This window comes from Cornus florida, unplaced genomic scaffold, assembly GCF_030987335.1.
Source record: "Cornus florida cultivar Cherokee Brave unplaced genomic scaffold, ASM3098733v1 CherokeeBrave_3.0.0_Hap2_Chr08, whole genome shotgun sequence".
Lineage (NCBI taxonomy): Eukaryota > Viridiplantae > Streptophyta > Magnoliopsida > Cornales > Cornaceae > Cornus > Cornus florida.
Genome location: NW_026775578.1, coordinates 11,174,750 through 11,195,557, shown reverse-complemented (window position 1 = coordinate 11,195,557; position 20,808 = coordinate 11,174,750). Strand labels below are relative to the sequence as shown.

General features: G+C 38.2%; 1 protein-coding gene across 1 annotated transcript; it reads left to right on the top strand.

Annotated features, from left to right (window-relative positions):
• Window positions 1-11,202: 11,202 nt before the first annotated feature.
• LOC132269713 (uncharacterized mitochondrial protein AtMg00860-like) lies at window positions 11,203-12,107 on the top strand. The gene is made up of 3 exons (XM_059770969.1): window positions 11,203-11,285; window positions 11,352-11,460; window positions 11,727-12,107. Exons 1-3 carry the CDS (start codon window positions 11,203-11,205, stop codon window positions 12,105-12,107), a joined length of 573 nt encoding a protein of 190 aa, XP_059626952.1.
• The last annotated feature ends 8,701 nt before the right edge of the window (window positions 12,108-20,808 follow it).

Here is a 20,808-nt window from a genome sequence, read left to right as displayed (position 1 = left end):
AGCGTAATGTAAATATTTAACCATTCACCTACGAGCCCTCTATTTAATCTTAAATTAATTCCTATCCTCAATAACTGAATGTGAACTTTCTTCTTAACATTATTATAGGTCTCAAACACATATTTACAACATTCAGTAGCTTTAAACAGTTCCAGAAAATTCAATTTCAGCCAAACGAACCAAAAAAACAGTTTTTAGACCTTTTAAGAGAGAACAGGCTCTAGAAATTAAAAGAGCCTGCTCTTCTTTTCTTCAGAGCCGGCTCTAGGCTCATTAGAGCCGGCTCCACAACATCCTAGAGCCGGCTTTACCTTCTAGGAGCCGACTTTAAGGGGTTATAAGAGCCTGCTCCCTTTTCCCCTTAGCAGCTTCATCCGTTTCGTCGTCTTCTCTATTTTTTGTGAGTACCAGTTCTTGTAGAAAATTTTTAGTGCATGTTTTAAGGCCTAATTCAGTTCCAGATTGATTGTAAAACAATGATATATCATCAAACTAGAATTGAAAACAAAATACTACACAACGAAGCCAAATTACAGAACTACAGTTTATTTACTATCTTTCTGAAACAACGAAGAACAGGTTCAATTCCATGAAGTTAAACATTGATTAAATATGCATAAAAGTTGTAATTAAGCCTTAGTTTAATCCCTGGAGTCTTCCTAACCATACACAGAATACAGATTAGAGAGATAGAGAAGAACAAGACTTGCCTTGAGTTTCAGACTTTGAAACGCTAATTCCACAGTTTATGGTGTCTTCCTTGAACTGCTCTGCCAATTCCCTAAGTTCACGCTCTGTTTCTTAGCAGCCCTTGGTGATACAGACGTAGCTTTATGTTTTCTAAAACCCTAAAGCCCAGTATGAACATGTATATATAGGCTTCAATTTACCAAATCCTATTCCAACTCTGACTATAAGTCGGCCAACGATAAATCCTAAAACCTTAAATTTAGATAAATAAAATAATTACACCATGAAAAACTTAAACATTTAAATTAAACCAATTGAATTAAATAAATTAAATTAAGTCAATTTAAAAACAACCCATTAACATAAAAATGAAAAAATACTCAATTAATCAATTCAAACAAAACCAAAACCAAAACCAATTAAAATAACAACTAAATAAAATCACAATTAATTCAAACATTCCAGCAAGCAAATAATCAATTAAATAAAATAAAATGCAAATAAATAAATACCAATTAAATACATGTCACATTGGTAAACAATTAAATAAAATAATTAAACCAAATAATCACGCAAAAATACAATAAAAATAATAAATAAATGCCGAGACTATCCTTTTAAAATTAGGGGTATTACAAGATGGATTCCCGAGTTGTTTAAATTATGGAGTTTTGGATTATCAGATTTAAGTATTTAATTATTAAAGGATTTTATATTTTAGTTTCTTCCAGCTTTTAAAACTTAATTCTTATTTCTTTTGTAATCTGTGTTCGTTATAACGTATTAATTGTTTGATATCTCTCGGGTTTGGGCCTGGGCCTAATCAACCCGTGTCTCGGATCTGAGGGGTATCACACAAGGAGAGGAGGAAGGGGTGTTGCTCATGGGATTTAACTTAGGGCAGTAATGTAGTGGACGACAGTCAAGAGGTCGCCGGAAAGTCTTGACAGAGGATGGAAAACCAAACTTACAGAGGCAGGTTCTTTCCTTACTCTCTCCCGTTGCCTGTGTTCTGTGCATCCTGAGACTGTCTCTAGGGTTTTAATGGATTACTAATTAAAGTTTACATGCTTGTTATATGCCAATTCTGATATCTATATGCATGAAATTGTTCTATTATAGTTCTAGTATTTTCTGTGTTTTATTCTGCGTTAAAAACATGGTTAATCGGTTAAGGTTTTAAACACTATAATGGAATTGAACTATTATGTACAAGGCATTGGGATGTTATTGAATGGTTCTAGGACTCTTAAGATCAGATTTAAGAAGCAACAGAGGGGTAAGAAAAGGGTCGGAGATGGAGTAGATCGTCGGAAACGAAGAAGGAACAAAGTCGAGGCTCTCAAAAGGGAGAGAGCCGGCTCTAGGCAAGAAGAGTCGGGTCTAGGCAGATTGAGCCTTCTCCACTATTTTGGAGAAGGCTTTGTGATCCTATTTGTTTACAGAAATAGTTTTGTGCATTATTTGGTTTGATTGTGGCTTTTTTTGGGTGCACTGTGTGGATGATTCTTGAGTCTGGAACTGTGTGGGAAGTAGACTAAGATGATTAACATGCAACCTAGGTATTGTTATAAGCTTTCAGTGCATAAGAGATGCAATTATGCAAGGGGAATAGGAAGCAAATGAGAAGGCTCAAAGGGAGAAAGAGAAGGCTCTAGAATGTGGAGCCTGCTCTAGGTGGTTTAGAGCCTTCTCCAGTTTTTTAGAGAAGGCTCTAGGTGATTTAGAGCCTTCTCCAGTTTTTTGGAGAAGGCTCTTTTCAATAGTGTTTTCAGAATTTTATTTTTTACGAACTGTATTGTTACTGTTGGAGCATGGAAACTGTTTTGTTGACTCTGGGGTTTTACAGAGGGATTATAAGGTTGGTTTAGGGTGTTATTAAATCTTTAAATTGAGTAGGGTTGACCTCTAAGTGAATGGAATTAATAGTGCGCTAATTAACAACTTTGCATGCGGTTAACGGCTGGAAGGAAGTTTATTGTCTAGTTTTAATTTGACAATTTAGGGTGCTATATAGTGATTCTAAATTAAGATTAAAAGCACAGTGAAGTCTTTTAAATTAATAAATTGGACTTGGGGCATAGTGCATGGCTCTGTGGTAAAAGATAAGACAGAATACAAGTATATAACTTAGTACGCTGTTACCGGATGGAAGGAATTAAATTGCTTAAATTAATGTACCGATTTATTGGACAATAATATGATTATAGAATTTATTTTAAATGCATAATAGAGTCATTGATGTATTAGATTTGATCTATGCATGCTCTGGATGGTAATTGCTGAATTGTTAATTGTTTCCTGCAACTATATGGTTTAACTCTTGGATTTAAATTGCTGAAACTTTAAATATATTTATGCAATTATTTGGATATTTGGTTTTGGACTATAAATTACTTGCTTATTATTTATATGTTGTAATTTACATGGATATGGAGGATTGTATGCACCGGTATGGGACGGTGACATACTAGGTATGGTTTAGCTCCAAACGCTAATTCCTACTTTATGGATTTTAATTGATGAACAATTTTTCCTGTTTAATCAATTATATGGATTTTGTGGATTGTATGCACCGGTATGGGACGGTGGCATACTAGGGACAGACTGATTCAAAATACTCAGTCCTACCTATTTTGGAATAAGGGTTCGGGTTGTTAAATAAAATCCTCCTTATATATATGAGTCGGTGCGGTTGAATACGCCGAACGACTTACTGGATTTCTTATGGATGAATGTGAATGGATTTTTTATATATTATTATGGTACTGCGATCTGAGCTTGAGTCTCATAGTCGACGGTTAGGGTGCATATATATAGTAGGATGCGTAACTAACTATGTTGGTTGAGGTATACCCTGTTAGGCTTAGGTAGTCATGCCCACTCAGGTGCGTATTGTATGTTGCCTTCTATTCAGGTTGAGACCCTCAGCATAGTTTAGTGAGAGTCCTGTAGTGTGGATATATATTTATCTATTACGGACTATATAGATATGGTTGGGACATCTAGGATGTATCTGCGTATCGGGTCTCTGTTTGGATTGTAGTTAAGATAGAACTTGGTCGTGGGCCTGACCCACTATTATTTTCAGGTAACAGACCGTTCCAGGTCTTAGAGCTTGTTCGTGCTGAGTAGTGACGACTACTCATTCTACCGACGACGTAAGAGGTTTCTTCATGGTTTAGCAGTGGATTTCTTTTCAGTTGTTCGCTTTCCAGTGTTGGTTTTGATTAGAGGTCCACTAGATAGATTCCCGAGTTGTATTGGAATTGGAAAAGTTGGATGTATCAGATTAATACTTTATTTATAAAAATTTATTTTGAGGTTTTCAATTTTGGATTATCATTCTAGTTTTTTTTCAGCAATTTTATTTATTCTTGTTTATCTTATCTGTATTCTGTGTTCGTTTATTACTAATTTGTTTGATATCCTCGGGTAATCGGGCGTGGGCCTGGCCAACCCGCATCTAAAAATCCGGGGGTATCACATAATATATGCTATATTGATGATTTGTATGTATTGCAATCCACTCTGTTTTAGTTCGTGCTTGTTTGAGTTCCAGTGTTATTCTTTAAGCATGCTAAACTAGTATTGTTGTAATTACTGTAACTGCTTTTAACCACTGTAAACAAACCATGGGGATGTTACTGGGATTAGATAAGACTCCTAAGTTCAGTATTGAAGAGGAGCAGAGGGGTTGGAATGGCCGGAGATGGAGCAGACGGCCTGAAACGGAGTGCGTTAGAGCAGGAGGCTCTCAGAGGAGGTGAGAACCGACTCCATAGAAGTGGGAGCCGGCTCCCACACTTGTAGAGCCAGCTCCAAGGTCCTTGGAGCCAGCTCCAGGCTTAAAAGAGCCTACTCCCAAAGACTTGGAGCAGGCTTTCTCTCAAATTTGTTCTCTGATGGTTTTTTTTTACGCACTGTTTTGAACTGTGCGAGGATTGAACTGTTCTGATGGTTTTGGGTTTCCACAGAGGGATTAAGAAGTTGATTTTGGGTATTATTATGACCTTAAATTGATTAAAGTTGACCTCTAAGTTTATAGGACAAATAGTATAAAATTAACGAATTTTCTAGACTGTTAATGAATGGAAGACATATTGGTTGCTTAATTAAATTTTAGCAATTTAGTTGGATTCAGTATGTTTATAAAACTTATTTTAAATGCATGATAGGGTCATCTATTTATTAGTTTTGATCTATGCATGCTTTGGATGCTAATTGTTGAAATATTAAACCTTTTATGCAATTACCTGGATTATTGTTTGGATTTCAATTGCTAGAATATTAAATGTCTTTCTGCAATTATTTGGATAGTGATTTTGGACTGTAAATTACTAAACTATTATTTATATATTGTAATTTACATGGATATGGAGGATTGTATGCACCGGTATGGGACAATGGCATACTAGGGATGGTTTAGCTCAAAACGCTAAGACCTAACCTACCGGATTAAAGGAATGGATTGTAAAATATTGAATCCTATTTGTGCTTAAGTCAGATCAACTGGTTAAGTTGAACGAATTCCTGGATTAGTTGGTTGTAGTTAAGTCATATTAACTGAATAAGTTGAGTGACTAACCGGACTGTGTTTAGTATGTCACCTCAATGAACAATTGAATGACATACTCTGGTTTTGGGATGGACTTTAAATATATGGTTATGGTACCACGAGATGAGCTTGAGTCTCAGGCTCGTTGGTTAGGGTGCGTTTATGCAGTGGATGCGTAGCTGGCTATGGTAGGTTGAGGTGTACCCTGTTAGGTCTAGATACTCATGCCCACCTTAGGGTGCATTTTCGTATGTTGCCTTCTATTCAGGTTGAGACCCTTATTGTAGTTCAGTGAATGTCCCTTAGTGTGGATACATATATACTTATGGACTAGATAGCTATTGTGAGGTATTTAGGGTGTATCTGCGTATCGGGTCACTGTATGGATTGCAGTTAGATTAGAACTTGTTTGTGGGCCTGACCCACTCTTTTATTCTTTTCAGGTACAGGACAGTTCCAGCTTTAGAGTTTGATCGTGCTTGTCGAGGGCAGTCTCTTTCATCTGCTTACGTAGAACTTCTCTCGATGTTTTAGTTGCATTTATTTTCAGTTATTTCAGTTCAGTTGGGTCTTTGTTTAGGGATCCACTAGATGGATTCCCGAGTTGTACTCATAGAGAGTTTAGAGATTTGGATTCACTTTAATCATTATCGTTTGGAGGATTTGTTATTAGATTTTTTTCTTTCAGCTTTATTCTATTTCTTATTTCATTTAATATTCTGTATTCGCTTTAAAATACTTTAATTGTTTGATATTTCTCTCGGGTTTTGGCCCGGGCCTGATCAACTCGTGTCTCGGATCCAAGGGGTATCACAATATTTAAGTCCCAGGAGTGTTAGTTAGGTTGTGGTTACGGACATCATGTAATTTTAACTATTAAGTTGCATGCTGTCAGGAGTTGTAGAGGTTGCTAGTTTTGTTTTGGCAAACTGAATGGACTAGTATGGGAATACTTTTGGGGTTTTATATAATGTACTCTGGTTATACTTCTGAGTGTCATTATATCAGGCACATGATTTATAATTGAGGATTAAATGGACGTCTTGGGATTTAAATATTTATTTGCATGCCGTCAAGGATTTAAGAGGATTTAATTACTAGTCTTTGTTTTAGTAATTAAAATGAACTAGTATGAAAGTATTGGTTGAGAATTTTAGTATAATGTGCTCATGTTATAATTCTAATAATCATTATATCAGGTTATGGATGTTAATTGCTGAACTGTTATAATTTTTGTTCTGTCAATTATATGGAAATGGATAGTTTAAATTGTTTATCATTACTCGAACAATTTAAACTAAGGTTTCGTGATTTTAATCATGTACTGGATGCATAATCGAATCTTGTCTATCTCTGATTTCTATTATGTTGGACTCTGGATGTATTTGACGTTCTAATGAGTGTGCATCATTTATAGATCAAATGCATCATATGCACTGGTATGGGACGGTGGCATATTAAGGATGGATTAGCTAAAAACGCTAAGTCCTACCTATTCATACATACGGAATATATTAACTAAAACAGTTAAATCCTACATGGATGTATGTCCTGCCAACTAAAACAGTTGAACGACATAACGGATGTTTGTTTTATTTTTCTGTATTAGGAAGGATTTATATATATAGACTTATGGTGCTGTGATATGAGCTTAAGTCTCAGGATAACGGGTGCGTATATCGCAAAGGATGGGTAACTGGATATTGCTAATGTTCCCTGATAGGTCTAGGTGTACATGGCCATTGGAAAGTGCGATTTACATGTTACCTTCTATGCAGGCTGAACTACACTATAGACTAGTGAGCGTCCTATAGTGTGTATCTATATCTATATGGACTATTTTAGTTATTGCCGAGCTATCTAGGATGTATCTGCGTATCGGGTTTATGTATGGATTGTAGTAGGATGGAACTTACATGTGGGCCTCACCCACTCTTATTTTTTAGGTGTTCATTAGTACCAGGCTTAGAGCTTGATTGTGACGAAGCAGATACAGTTACTCACTCTTCCGACTACATATGATTTTCGTTCTTATTTTAGTTTTGGATTTTGGTTCTGTAATTTATTTTTCATTTGGACTTATTAGGGGTCCACTAGATGGATTCCCGAGTTGTACAGATTAGAAAGATTGAATTATATTAATCTATTATTTTGGAGAATTTTTATATTTAGAATTCTTTTTAGCGTATTATTTTATTTTTAATTCTTTTGCACTCTTGCTTGTTTACATATTAATTGTTTGGTATCCCTCGGATCTGTGCTCGGACTTGATCACCCGTGGCTCTAGAATCGAGGGGTATCACAAAGATAGGGTCATCTCGATTAGTATGAGGTTTTCCTCATAGGGATTGTTAGAAGAATTTTGATTTGGTGGATGAGAAACTAGAACATATTCTAAAACGAGCCTCGTTAAAGAGACAATGGCTGTACATTGCGACAGAAAACTTAGCATCACATTCACCGTCATAATTAACTTGGTCACCACTAGTTATAAAATGACAAAATGCATTTAATGCAACAGATGAAAATATCCAGTAGGTTCCACAATTGGATAAAAAGGAAATGACCTCTTAGAACCCTAGTATCATTATGATTGCCTAGGTAGCTGTTAGCCCCTTGACATTGGTCCAGGGGAAGACATAGGCATTCAGGGCCATGCCATGTCTTGGGGATACTTTGGTTCTAGTTAGACAGCCACGAGGATGCTTAGTGGATTGTCAGTGTGCACAGGATGCTCAACGAGCACACTAGATGCTTAGAAGGATGCTCCGCGTGCACTGGGGGTGCCCAGTGGCATTTTCGTAAATATGGCAAAAAAGTGAACTTTTGAGTTTTGCCTCGGGATCTTTATGGGAGGTACCTTGAGTCCATAGAAGATGGTTGGCACAGACGGCACTCGATTTGGATGTCGGGAAGGGCCTGAAAGGCTTTTATGACTCTTCAAGCATTGTTGATGTTTACTCCTGTCAGAGTGCTGATTTTCCTTAAGACTATACTAGGGGGGTCTGTTGAGCACATCAGTTAGGCTATGGCATGGCTTGCTTAGAGGGCTTAGCCAACGTGCATGGACACGTCTTGCACCACTCCAAGATGGTTACACAAGAGGGCACAAGAAGGAAGCATCCAAACTAATGAAGGGCTTAATGGGCGGGCGGGCAGGCGTCCAACACGGTGTGCGCGTGGGCGTGCAACCACATGCACATGGGCGTTCAAGCATGGCTCGCGTTGATGAGCACCAGCGTGTGCACCGGCGTGCAGCAGCGCGCTTATGAACGTGCATCCGGGTTTACACTCGGACGTGCACACGGGCGTGCATGGCTTGGCACATCGTGCACTCAGAGACATCTATATTTGGGTTCAGACTTGTCGGCTTGACTCAAGATGGCTCGTGGACCATGGCTAAGGCCATGGCACCCACATATTACTTGGTGGGCAGCAAGTGTGCTTATCAAGGAATGATCCAATCAAGAAAAGACATGGGGGAGCAGTTGAGATACGCTGAGTGGCTTATGTTCAATTGTTTCATATTATATGTCTTGTGGCTTATATTCGGTTATGATAAGATATATGACATGTTGTATGTCTTATAGCGGTTCAGGGCAGTTCCTAGCAGTTGGGGGTTGTCCAACTGAGTATGTCACAGATAAAATAAGCAGTTGAGGGAAGAAACTGCTAGATTTAGTGGGATCAGATTGTGGGGCAGTTGTTTAGAAGGTTGGGCATGTCAACCTTAAGTGGGATAAGATTGTGGGCAGTTACCTAGAAGGTTGGGCATGTCAACCTTAACTGTGTGTATCTATATGTAGATACATAAAACCAGTTATGGGCGGTTTTCTTGAGGGCCTATATATTGGGATGCAAGGGGCATGGTTTGGGGTAGAGACACAGTGAGTGTTGAGACTTAGTTCCTTGTACGAGTTTGGTGTCCTTTGTAATACATTTAATATGAGCAAAGGTTGGGGCTTGTCCCTGTAAATTGTGTGTGCCTTCTTTACATTTCAGTATTGCGTGTATTGTGTTGTGTGTTGGCTGAGACTTGGTGGCCCCAAGTGCCATTACAGAGGTAAAAATTTGTGGTGTGATTTAGTCCTGTAACAATTGGTATCAGAGCCCTGTTCTACGATGGCTGGAGGCAATACTCGTGAGACAGTTTCCTGTTTGGAAGAGTTTGTGGGTTTTCTTACAGAAACATAGGTACAAGATGGTGCAGAAAGCCTTGTTGTTCAAATCGAAAACTTGGCTTTTGAAATGGAGATCTTAAAGACTGATCCTGATGGGTTTGGTGACTTCATGTAGGCCACCAAAGAGCAATTGACCCGTATCTCTGAAGATGTTGAGTCATTGACTGACGTCTTCAAGAAGAACTTGAAGGTGAAGTGTCATTGGTGAAGAGGGCCATTCATGGGAGTTCCAGAGGCGGTGGTGATCCTCTTTCACAGAAGATCAAGGTGCCGGATCCCAAGTCTTTCAGTGGTCCCCGAAATGCCAAAGAGTTGGAGAATTTCCTATGGGACATGGAATAGTATTTCAAGGCTGCTCGGATCCCCGATGGCGAAAAGGTGACCATAACAAGCATGTATCTGTTTGGTGATGTAAAACTATGGTGGCGCACACGGACAGAGGATGATGTTTCTGTATGTAGGCCTTGGATTGATGTTTGGGAGACCCTGAAGAAGGAATTGAAGGACCAGTTCTTGCCTCAGAACACTGCATGGATTGCAAGGGAATCTCTGAAGAAATTGAAGCACACAGGCACCGTTCGTAACTATGTGAAGGACTTTAGTTCCTTGATACTGGACATTCGAAATATGTCAGAGGAGGACAAGCTGTTCAATTTCATGTCCGGATTGCAACCATGGGCTCAGGCAGAACTCCGAAGGCAAGGTGTGAGGGACCTTCCTACTGCCATGACAGCGGCAGATTGTCTTATAGATTTTAAGATGACTGGATCTACCACACAAAATAAGAAGAAGTCCAAGGAGGGGAAAAAAGACAAAGGCCAGTCCTTCAGTTTTAAGGACAAGAAGAAGGACAAGAATCAAAAGAAGGATAAAGGCAGTGGCTTTGTCAAGGCCAAGGTAGATTACAATAACAAAGGGAATAGCAATGGGACTAAGCCCAACTCCAGTTGTTTTATCTGCAATGGTCCCCACTGTGTTAGGGACTGCCCCAAGAGGGAGAAGCTGAGTGTTATTGTCGCTGATTTAAAAGGAGACTCAGACTCGGAATGTGGTCCAACCTGAGTCAATTCTCTGCAAATGTTGAATTCTCTTACTGAAGAATAGTCCATGGAGTTGAAAGGGCTCATGTTCATTCAAGTGACACTGAACGACAAGGAAGTATTGGCAATGGTGGACACGGGGGCCACTCATAACTTCATTGCGTAGAGGGAAGTAAGTAACTTTAACTTAAAGTTAATTTCGCATGCTAATAAGATGAAGGCCATGAATTCTGAAGCCAAGCTTATCTTAGGCATGGCCACCAAATCTATGAAAGTTGGTTGTTGGGAGGGTGTAGTTAGTCTTATGGTTGTACCCTTAGATGATTTTGATCTAATCCTTGGAATTGATTTCCTTATGAAAGCCAGAGTGGTAGTTGTGCCATATCTGGGAGGAATTTTTATTTGGGACAAGGATTGTCCATGTTTTATTCCATCAGTGGCTCTTTATGGGCACCAGAAGAAGGAAGATCGTAAATATGGCTGCATCGAAATAATCTCTGCATTGCAAGTGAAAACAGGTTTGAAGAAGGGAGACTTTACCTTTCTTGCAGCCATGATAAAGATCAAACTGGACCAGTTTGTTGAAGTTCCGGATTCTGTTGTTGAAATTCTAGAGGAATTTGCAGAAGTGATGCCACCAGAACTACCCAAGCAATTGGCCCCTTGACGTGCTGTTGATCACAAAATTGAGTTGGAGCCGGGTACTAGGGCTCCTGCTCAGGCCCCATACCGGATGACGCCTTCAGAATTGGCTGAACTGCGTAGACAGTTGGATGAGTTACTGGAGTCTGGCTATATTCAACCATCCAAGGCACCGTATGGCGCGCCAGTGTTGTTCTAGAAGAAGCATGATGGCTCAATGCGGATGTGTGTGGACTATAGGGTGACTGTGAAGAACAAGTACCCAGTGCCTAATGCTGCAGATTTATTTGACAGGTTGTCAAGGGCATCCTACTTTACTAAGCTGGATTTACGTGTAGGCTACTGGCAGGTGCGTATAGTAGAAGGAGATGAACCCAAAACTATATATGTAATTCGTTATGGGTCTTATGAATTTCTTGTAATGCCGTTTGGGCTAACTAATGCCCCGACAACTTTCTGTAACTTAATAAATAATGTGTTTTATGACTACATCGATCGTTTTGTTGTTGTTTATTTGGATGATATAGTAGTCTATAGTGAGTCCTTGAAAGATCACTTAAAACACTTGAGATTGGTTTTCTCAAAACTAAAGGAGTTTCAGTTATATGTCAAAAGGAGAAGTGTGAGTTTTGTCGCCAAGAAGTGTTGTTTTTGGGATATTGGATCAGTAAAGGCCATGTCAGAATGGATAAGCGAAAGGTGAAAGCCATTCTTGATTGGTTTGTACCAACTAAAGTTACAGAGTTGAGATCCTTTCTAGGATTGGCAAACTACTACAGAAAGTTTATAAAGGGGTATTCCAAGAAGGTCAGTCCTTTAACGGACTTACTAAAGAAGGACAAACAGTGGGTTTGGTCTGAGGAGTGCCAGAAAGCTTTTGAGATGCTTAAGCAGGCATTGTCTACAGAACCGGTCTTGAGACTGCCTGACTTTGGTTTACCATTTGAAGTGCATACTGATGCCTCTAACAGAGCAATTGGTGGGGTCCTAGTCTAGGAGGGACACCCCTGTGCCTTTGAAAGCAGGAAGCTTAAGGATGCTAAGCAGAGGTATACAACTCACGAGAAGGAGATGACTGCAGTGATACATTGTCTTAACGCATGGAAGCACTATCTGTTGGGTAACAAGTTTACAGTGGTGACTGATAATGTGGCCAATACCTATTTCAAGACACAGAAGAAGCTTACTCCAAAGCAAACTTGTTGGCAGGAGTTTTTGGGGGAGTTCAATTTTGTGTGGGTTCACAGGTCTGGAAAGCAGAATCAGGTTGTTGATGCCTTGAGTATAAGAGAAGTGCAGGAGTATGTGGCGTCGCTTACAACGGTGTATACTGATTTCCTTGACAGAATCAAAGAACAATCTCAGTCTAACAATGCCTATCAGAAACTTAAGCTACAGGTTGTTGATGGTGAAGTCAGAAAGTACTGTATTGAAGATAATCTACTCTACGCCAGAGGAGATAGATTATATGTTCCTGTTGGAGGGTTGAGACGGGAACTAATGCGGGAGATGCATGATACTCAATGGGCTGGACATCCAGGGGTGGATAGAATGCTGGCGTTGATATCCAGATCATATTACTGGCCCAAGATGGAGAATGACATAGAGTTATATGTCAAGACTTACTTAGTCTGTCAGAAAGGCAAGTGTGACACCCCCAACATTTTCCACGCATAAGTTGATCAGGCTTATACACGAAAAACGAGGGATATCAAAAACAATTGGCAATATACAAGCATAGAATACAAAATGATGATAAATAAAGAATTTAGACAGGAAAGGAACACTAAACAATACAACATCCATCCAACCTTTATTTAATACAGTACTCCATTACAACTTGGAAATCCTATGTCAAGAATCCCTAAATATAAACCTGAGAGTTCAACGTTAAAAGTAAATAAAAACTGAAACTGAAGTAATACATAAAACTTCTACCCTGAACTGGATCGTAAGAGTAGATGAGTTCGGATGGTGGTCCCTCACTGCTAACCTCAACCTTGGAACGGGTACTGACCGTATCCTGAAATAACAACAATGGTGGGTCAACCCCACGAGCAAGTCCTCTCTACTATGACCCAAATCAGAGAATCAAATAAATTAATCATTATGAATCGGACGAGTACTATATTTGCATACATCCTAAGGGAACTATCCAATGTATAACATGACCTCAACCAGAATAGACGGTGATCACTTAGACTCACACTAGGTGGTTAAGTGTCGCCTTTCCCTACCCGGGAAATCAGCTATTATACATGGTGCACGGTACTGACAACACAGACTATAACGAACTACACAGTGATAACACCTCTCAAAGTACTGATGAATATACTGAGCATATAAATTAGGCAACACATGCCAATAATATTACTAAACATACTGAGCATGTCAATTAGGCAACACATGCCAATAATATTAAACCACATACCCCGACAGCCACACATCTGTCTATAGTAACGAATGCATAAGGTATAAATGAGTCTAAACTTATTAGCCAGCTCACATGGTTCTATATGGCAACACATCCATATAATATAAATGCGACATAATTAAACAGTCCATTTATTCTCTGAAATGCACATAGCATAATAATCATGGTTTATATATGATTAACAGTATAAACATCCCATAATGTAAGATGGATAATTTATATGACTAAAACCATGGCATTATTTAATTTCAAAGCAATGATTAATACCATTTAATAAAATAATAACACCATCTATATTTAACAATGTCGTTAAATAAATCACATTAATATCCGTACTGGTAACGAGCCAATAAATGCTTAGAAAAGATTAATCGGTCATAAGAATAATTAACGGGAATTAAAATAATAATTTCGTGGCCCGTTAAACCCGTAAATACCAATACAGTACCTAAAAATCCACGTTTAAGGTTCTGGAATTTACAAAACAGGCCCTAGGGGTATTCTGGTAATTTCCAGCAGCTGACAGGGCCCTTCACGCGCCCCCACGCGCCACCCTAAGCTTCCCCACGCGCAGCCCAACCTTCCCCACTCTCCCACGCGCCTCCACGCGCGTCTGGCATCAGCCACGCGCGCGCACGCGCTCCCACGCGCGCATTGATGGCTTCTTGCTGACGCGGCGTCCTCCGGTTGGTTGGCTGCATCATCTTTCCTACATGCGCGCCACACCGGATCAATCCACCTAAGCTCCTTTCATCCTGCGGCTGATGATTAACATGCACCATCATATGGTGTCCCGCGCTACACCGAATCAATCTAAGGATTCACAACCCATCTAACGACTGCTGATCCATGCGCATGCTTATTACAATACACCGCAACACACCAGATAACTCCGGTCACCTTCCTCACTGCCGGTGGCCGGAAAACTCGCCGGAGTCTCGCCGGAAATTGCAGAAAAGCCCCGGAAAAATCTAGAAAATTCTAGAGAAATCCCTAAAGCCTTATTTAATTATTTTCAGCCATTATTAATTTCATAGGATATTAAATAAATATATACCATCCTATATAATTAAAATTTTATTAATTTAATAAACTAAAATTAATAATTTATTAACCTCATAACCTGGTCTCTATGCATGAAAATAAACTAAACAATTAATTTATTAATTCAAAGGGGAAAAGTAGATAATAACTTGCCTTTTTGGATTTAAAATAAATCCGCCGGTTGCGCGTAATCGGGTAAATTTCTCCTACACCGGTCCAAGCTCCTTTTTTTCTCTCTCTTCCTTTCCACACTTTTACAATGGCTCACTAAAAATTATAACTTTTTTTAACTCCCTTCCATTCCTTCTAAGGTAGGCTAGCTAATTTATATACAATTTATATAATATAAATATTACAAATATCTAATTTTGCATTTAACTAACCACATTCCCAACCATATGGCTTCAAGTCTTACCCATAAATATTAATGAAATCCTATCCTAATCTCTAATTTCATCATGACTTATGATTTAATACTATTATTATTATTATAAATATTATTATTATTATTATTATTATATTATTATTATTATTATTATTAAACTATTATAATTATTATTATTATAAATATTATTATTATTAAACTATTATAATTATTATTATTATTATTACGTAAAAATACATTATATCATCATAATACTATATAACACAAATATAATACTTTAATTAACTAATAATGCTTAATTAAACATAATCAACAAATAAAATTATTAATAATAATACATGCACCATTAAATGAACTCAATATAAGAATGGTAAAGAAATCTACACATTAATTAATTAAATAAACTAAATTCTTTAATAAAATACGGGGTATTACAGCAAGCATGAGAGGAAGAAGGAGGCAGGGCTACTGCAACCCTTGCCTATACCAGAGCGTCCATGGCAGTCAGTTTCAATGGACTTCATTTCTAGTTTTCCTAAGGTGGAAGGTATGAGATCTATTTTTGTTATAGTAGATAGATTCTCTAAGTATGTAATTTTCATTGTTGCACCACATGCATGCCCAGCGAAAGTTGCTGTTGGTTTATTTCATAAGTTTGTGGTAAAATATTTTGGTTTGCCCGAGGATATTGTTAGTGATCGTGACACCAGATTTACGGGAATCTTCTAGACAGTGCTATTTGGCTTGATGGGTTCTGAACTGAAGTTCTCCACAGCAAACCATCCTCAGACTGACAGACAGACTGAAAGGATGAATCAGTTATTGGAAGAGTACCTGAGGCACTATGTCACTGCAAGTCAAAAAAATTGGCTGGAGTTATTAGACACTGCACAATTTTCATATAATTTGCACAGGTCTTCAGCAACAGGAATGAGTCCCTTTGAGTTGGCAATAGGGTAACAACCTCGCACACCACAGGAGGTGGCAGTGCAGAGGACTGGTGGAAGATGCCCTGCAGCATACCGTTATGCCCATTCCATGCAAGAGATGGTGGAAGAGGCGCAGGACAGCATTGCCAAGGCTGCTAGAAGGATGAAGAAGTATGCAGATAAAGGGAGAAGGCCATTAGAGTTCTAAGTGGGGGACAAGGTTCTGTTGAAGTTGACTCCACAGATTTGGAATAAGATAAACAGCAAGACTGTTCACAGAAGGCTGATTCAGAAGTATGATGGTCCCTTTGAATTTGTGAAGAAAGTGGGAAATGTTGCTTACAGATTGAAATTACCTGAGAGGCTGAAAGTCCATCCTATTTTTCATGTGAGTTTTCTTAAGCCTTTTTCATGAAGACACTGCAGATACATCAAAACAGCAGGCTAAGAGAGCCCCATTTGTTATTCGGTTGCAGTTTAACAAGGAGGTGGAGAAGATTTTGTCTCACCGGACCCAGGGTCAGAGTAAGAAATATCACAGAACTGATTACTTGGTGCAGTGGAAAGGATGCAGTGAAGTAGAGGCGAGTTGGGAAAGGGATGTGACATTGTAGCAGTTTGATAAACAGGTAAGGGAGTACTTGGACAAGTCGACGAGGGCGTCGATTTCTTTTGGTGGGGGTGGTTTGTTAGCCCCTTGACATTGGTCCAAGGGAAGACATAGGCATTTAGGGCCATGCCATGTCTTTGGAACACTTTGGTTCTAGTTAGACAGCCACGAGGATGCTTAGTGGGTTGTCAGTGTGCACAGGATGCTCAGCGTGCACACTAGATGCTTAGAAGGATGCTCCGCGTGCACTAGGGGTGTCCAGTGGCATTTTCGTAAATATGGCGAAAAAGTGAACTTTGGAGTTTTGGCTCAGGATCTTTATGGGAGGTACCTTGAGTCTATAGAAGATGGTTGGCATAGATGGCACTCGATTTGGATGTCGGGAAGGGCCTGAAAGGCCTTTATGACTCCTCAAGCATATATGATGTTTACTCCTGTCAGAGTGCTGATTTTCCTTAAGACTATACTAGGGGGGTCTGTTGAACACATCAGTTGAGCTATGACATGGCTTGCTTAGAGGTCTTAGCCAACGTGCATGGGCACGTGTTGTACCACTCCAAGATGGTTGCACAAGAGGGCACAAGAAGGAAGCATCTAAACTAATGAAGGGCTTGATGGGCGAGCGGGCAGGCGTCCAACACGGCGTGCGCGTGGGCGTGTAGCCACATGCACATAGGCGTTCAAGTATGGCGCGCGTTGATGAGCACCAGCGTGCAGCAGTGCGCTTAGGAGCGTGCATCCGGGTTCACACTAGGACGTGCACACGGGCGTGCATAGCTTGGCACGCCGTGCACTCAAAGACATCTATATTTGGGTTCGGACTTGTGGGCTTGACTCAAGATGGCTCGTGGACCATGGCTAAGGCCATGGCACCCACATATTATTTGGTGGGCAGCAGGTGTGCTTATCAAGGAATGATCCAATCAAGAAAAGATATGGGGGAGCAGTTGAGATACGCTGAGTGGCTTATGTTCAGTTGTTTCATATTATATGTCTTGTGGCTTATATTCGGTTATGATAAGATATATAGATATGTTGTATGTCTTATAGCGGTTCAGGGCAATTCATAGCAATTGGGGCTTGTCCAACTGAGTATGTCATAGATAAAGCAAGCAGTTGAGGGAAGAAACTGTTAGACTTAGTGGGATCAGATTGTGGGGCAGTTGTTTAGAAGGTTGGGCATATCAACCTTAAGTGGGATGAGATTGTGGGCAGTTGCCTAGAAGGTTGGGCATGTCAACCTTAACTGTGTGTATCTATATGTAGATACATACAACCAGTTATGGACGGTTTTCTTGAGGGCCTATCTATTGGGATGCAAAGGGCATGGTTTTGGGTAGAGACACAGTGAGTGTTGAGCCTTAGTTCCTTGTACGAGTTTGGCCTCCTTCATAATATGTTTAATATGAGCAAAGGTTTGGGCTTGTCCCTGTAAATTGTGTGTGCCTTCTTTACATTTCAATCTTGTGTGTATTGTGTTGTGTGTTGGCTGAGACTTGGTGGCCCCAAGTGCCATTACAGAGGAAAAAATTTGTGGTGTGATTTAGTCCTGTAACAGTAGCCATAATGCATGACATGGACAACTGGGTAATATCCGAGACGTCAAATTACTATAAATAGGAGCCTAAAGGTAAAAGAAAAGAAGGTACCTAAAAGCAAGTATTAAAGGCATAGAAAAGAAGGTATTTCTATCATTGCAACAATACACATCCCTATCTCCACTGAGGACTCACTAACCAATCTATTTTTTCTCCTTCTTCCATCTCTTTCTTTGGATCCCTTCCTTATATTTGTGTTCATATATATAAATCACCATTTACATAACCTTTACTGTATTACAAAAAAACCCCTACAGAGACACATAGTTATTCAATTATTAATATATATATATATATATATATATATATATATAGCATAATTATTTAATTATTGAGTTTTTTTTTTCTTTCCATTTTAATATTCCATATTAAAAAAAAAATTAATTATAAAGTCAAATTACATTCTTACGTAGTAGTAATTTTTTCCCCACTAATTAAATTTACTCGTATATAAGCATATCTCATGAGGTTTGAAATATCAACTTTTATATGATTCGAAAAGATAGTAAGCATAATGTTTATTATTCTTAACAGTCCAACATTATTGTTAGGAATGTCAGGAAAATGTACCGCACCACAATACCAAACTTTAACGCGTTTAAAGCTTTTTCCCATCACTTTCTCTCTCCTAATTTTATAGCTTTTGCGCTCTCTCTCTCTCTCTCTAAACATCATTCTTTCTGTATTTACTTGAAAGCTTTATTTCGCTGCAGCCTGCGACACATCACGACCCAGAGTGAGCAGGGTTCTGAGTCTTCTGACCTCCATATTCTCCCTCTTTTTACAATTCCAAAAAGCGGGACCAATTAATTTTTGCCGTCTCTTTTACTTTTGACTTTTTTTTTTTTTTTTTTTAAATGTTGCTTTAGGAATTTTATTCTTCTCGATCTTTTTTATCATATAACAACCGCTAGTTTGGTATTACTTTGTTGCCATCACCTTTTCATTTTAGGTACAGTATTCAATACTTTTTTAACTTATGTACGTATTTTTATATCCTTATTAGGAATACACACACAAACAAATTGTTTACGTCCACAAACACTTTTTCTCACTTTCTCAATTCTGACAATTCTATCTCTTACATTTCACACGTTATTGAATTACCAAATCTTTGTTGGATAATAATTCCTACAACTTGTCTATCATATCAAAACAATCACCCACTCTAAAATGAAAGCATCCCCATCTGGGATTGCTTTTTAATCCCTTAAAAGTATTTTTAATTTAAAAATTATATTTAGATATATTTGGTGATAAATAAAAAAAATGCTTTTAGGGAGTAGAGGATGAGTCAAAAACTTGCTTTTTGTTGAAACTAAAAATTGAAACTATAAAAATTGTGTTTCAAGTGATTGGTGACGGTGTTTCATACAAAATACGTTTCCAGACATATTGAATCGGTCCATAAAAATTAGTCCGTCTTTCTCAAGACTCAATATTTAACAGAATTTGAGACACATTCTAACATTCTATTCTATTTAAAATTTATAACATGGTTAAAGGATTCTTGAAATAGTTTAATTTAGGGATAAGTGCAGTTAACACCCCAATTAGTATCCTTAGTGTGCGTATACATGTCCCCAATGTTCAGTTGTTCATTAAACCCCCTCAAGTTTAAGACTCGTGCAAAGAACTGAATACCCCTCACAACAACAATTCTTTACATTATTTTTAAAAAGAATCGAAATGGGAAATGACCAAATTGGACATTGTCTATGTGATCAAATTCTTACCTAGCGTCCCTTTGTTCTCTCTCTCTCATACAGAACTCTCTCTCTCTAAATGTTATCATGAAAAAGAAAGTCGGCAAAGGTTATTACAAGGAATATAGGAATCCACTTTTCATGGGTATATATTTAGAGCACATTATTGACTATAAAAATAATATCTACTATATAGAACCGTATGTAATATGCTGATAGTATCCCAAAGTAGTGTTTTTAGAATAATGTGTGGTTGGATCGGATTCTTCCTTGTATGTTGTCTAATGCAATTGTTGTCAAGCTAGCAACTTCACAATCAATTAATGTAGAATTATAGCAAATCATTGGAATGGACTAATAAATTTGCTTCCACCACACAAATGAAAGAGAACCCTGTTCATCCTACCTCAACCATTCGTTGTAACCAAACATGCTGAAATGATGTCCCTCATATTCATTTGGTTGGATTATTGTGGACCATTAATTCAGATTGCGTCTGTCAACATATACATTTATGAAAATAAAAAGGTCATCAAAATCACATGGATTGAGATTGCAACGACTTAGTGGGTGTGAGCCCGGCTCCTTGACCCACTGTTAAGTTATGAAAGTATTCACGTCACATAAAAGATAATTTAAGGAATGTAATTATATATACGGATTTAGAAAATTTTGTAAAAGGAGCGGTTTTTTAATTTGTGGGGGCAAACTTATATAATTAGTTTATTTTTGTAATTTCAATAGAATTTTTTTAAAAAATTTAAAATATAAAATGCAAAAAAAAAAAAAATAGTGGGGTGAATTGTAATTTTGGTGGGGCATCTTCATAAATTCTTAAACATTTAAAATATAAAATGCAAAAAAAAAGGAATTTAGTGAGAGCGAATTGTAATTTTAGTAAGATTATCTTCATAAATTTTAAAAAAATTGAGATATAAAATAAAAATATAAAAATTCAATAGGGACATCCGCCGCACTAATCTTATGTTGG

Excerpts from the sequence above, each read along its gene's own strand:
- LOC132269713 (XM_059770969.1), top strand. The coding sequence starts at position 11,203 with ATGACGCCTTCAGAATTGGCTGAACTGCGTAGACAGTTGGATGAGTTA. Across the intron at positions 11,286-11,351 it reads ATTCAACCATCCAAGGCACC|GGTGACTGTGAAGAACAAGT; the intron begins GTATGGCGCGCC and ends TGTGGACTATAG. Across the intron at positions 11,461-11,726 it reads TACGTGTAGGCTACTGGCAG|GAGAAGTGTGAGTTTTGTCG; the intron begins GTGCGTATAGTA and ends ATATGTCAAAAG.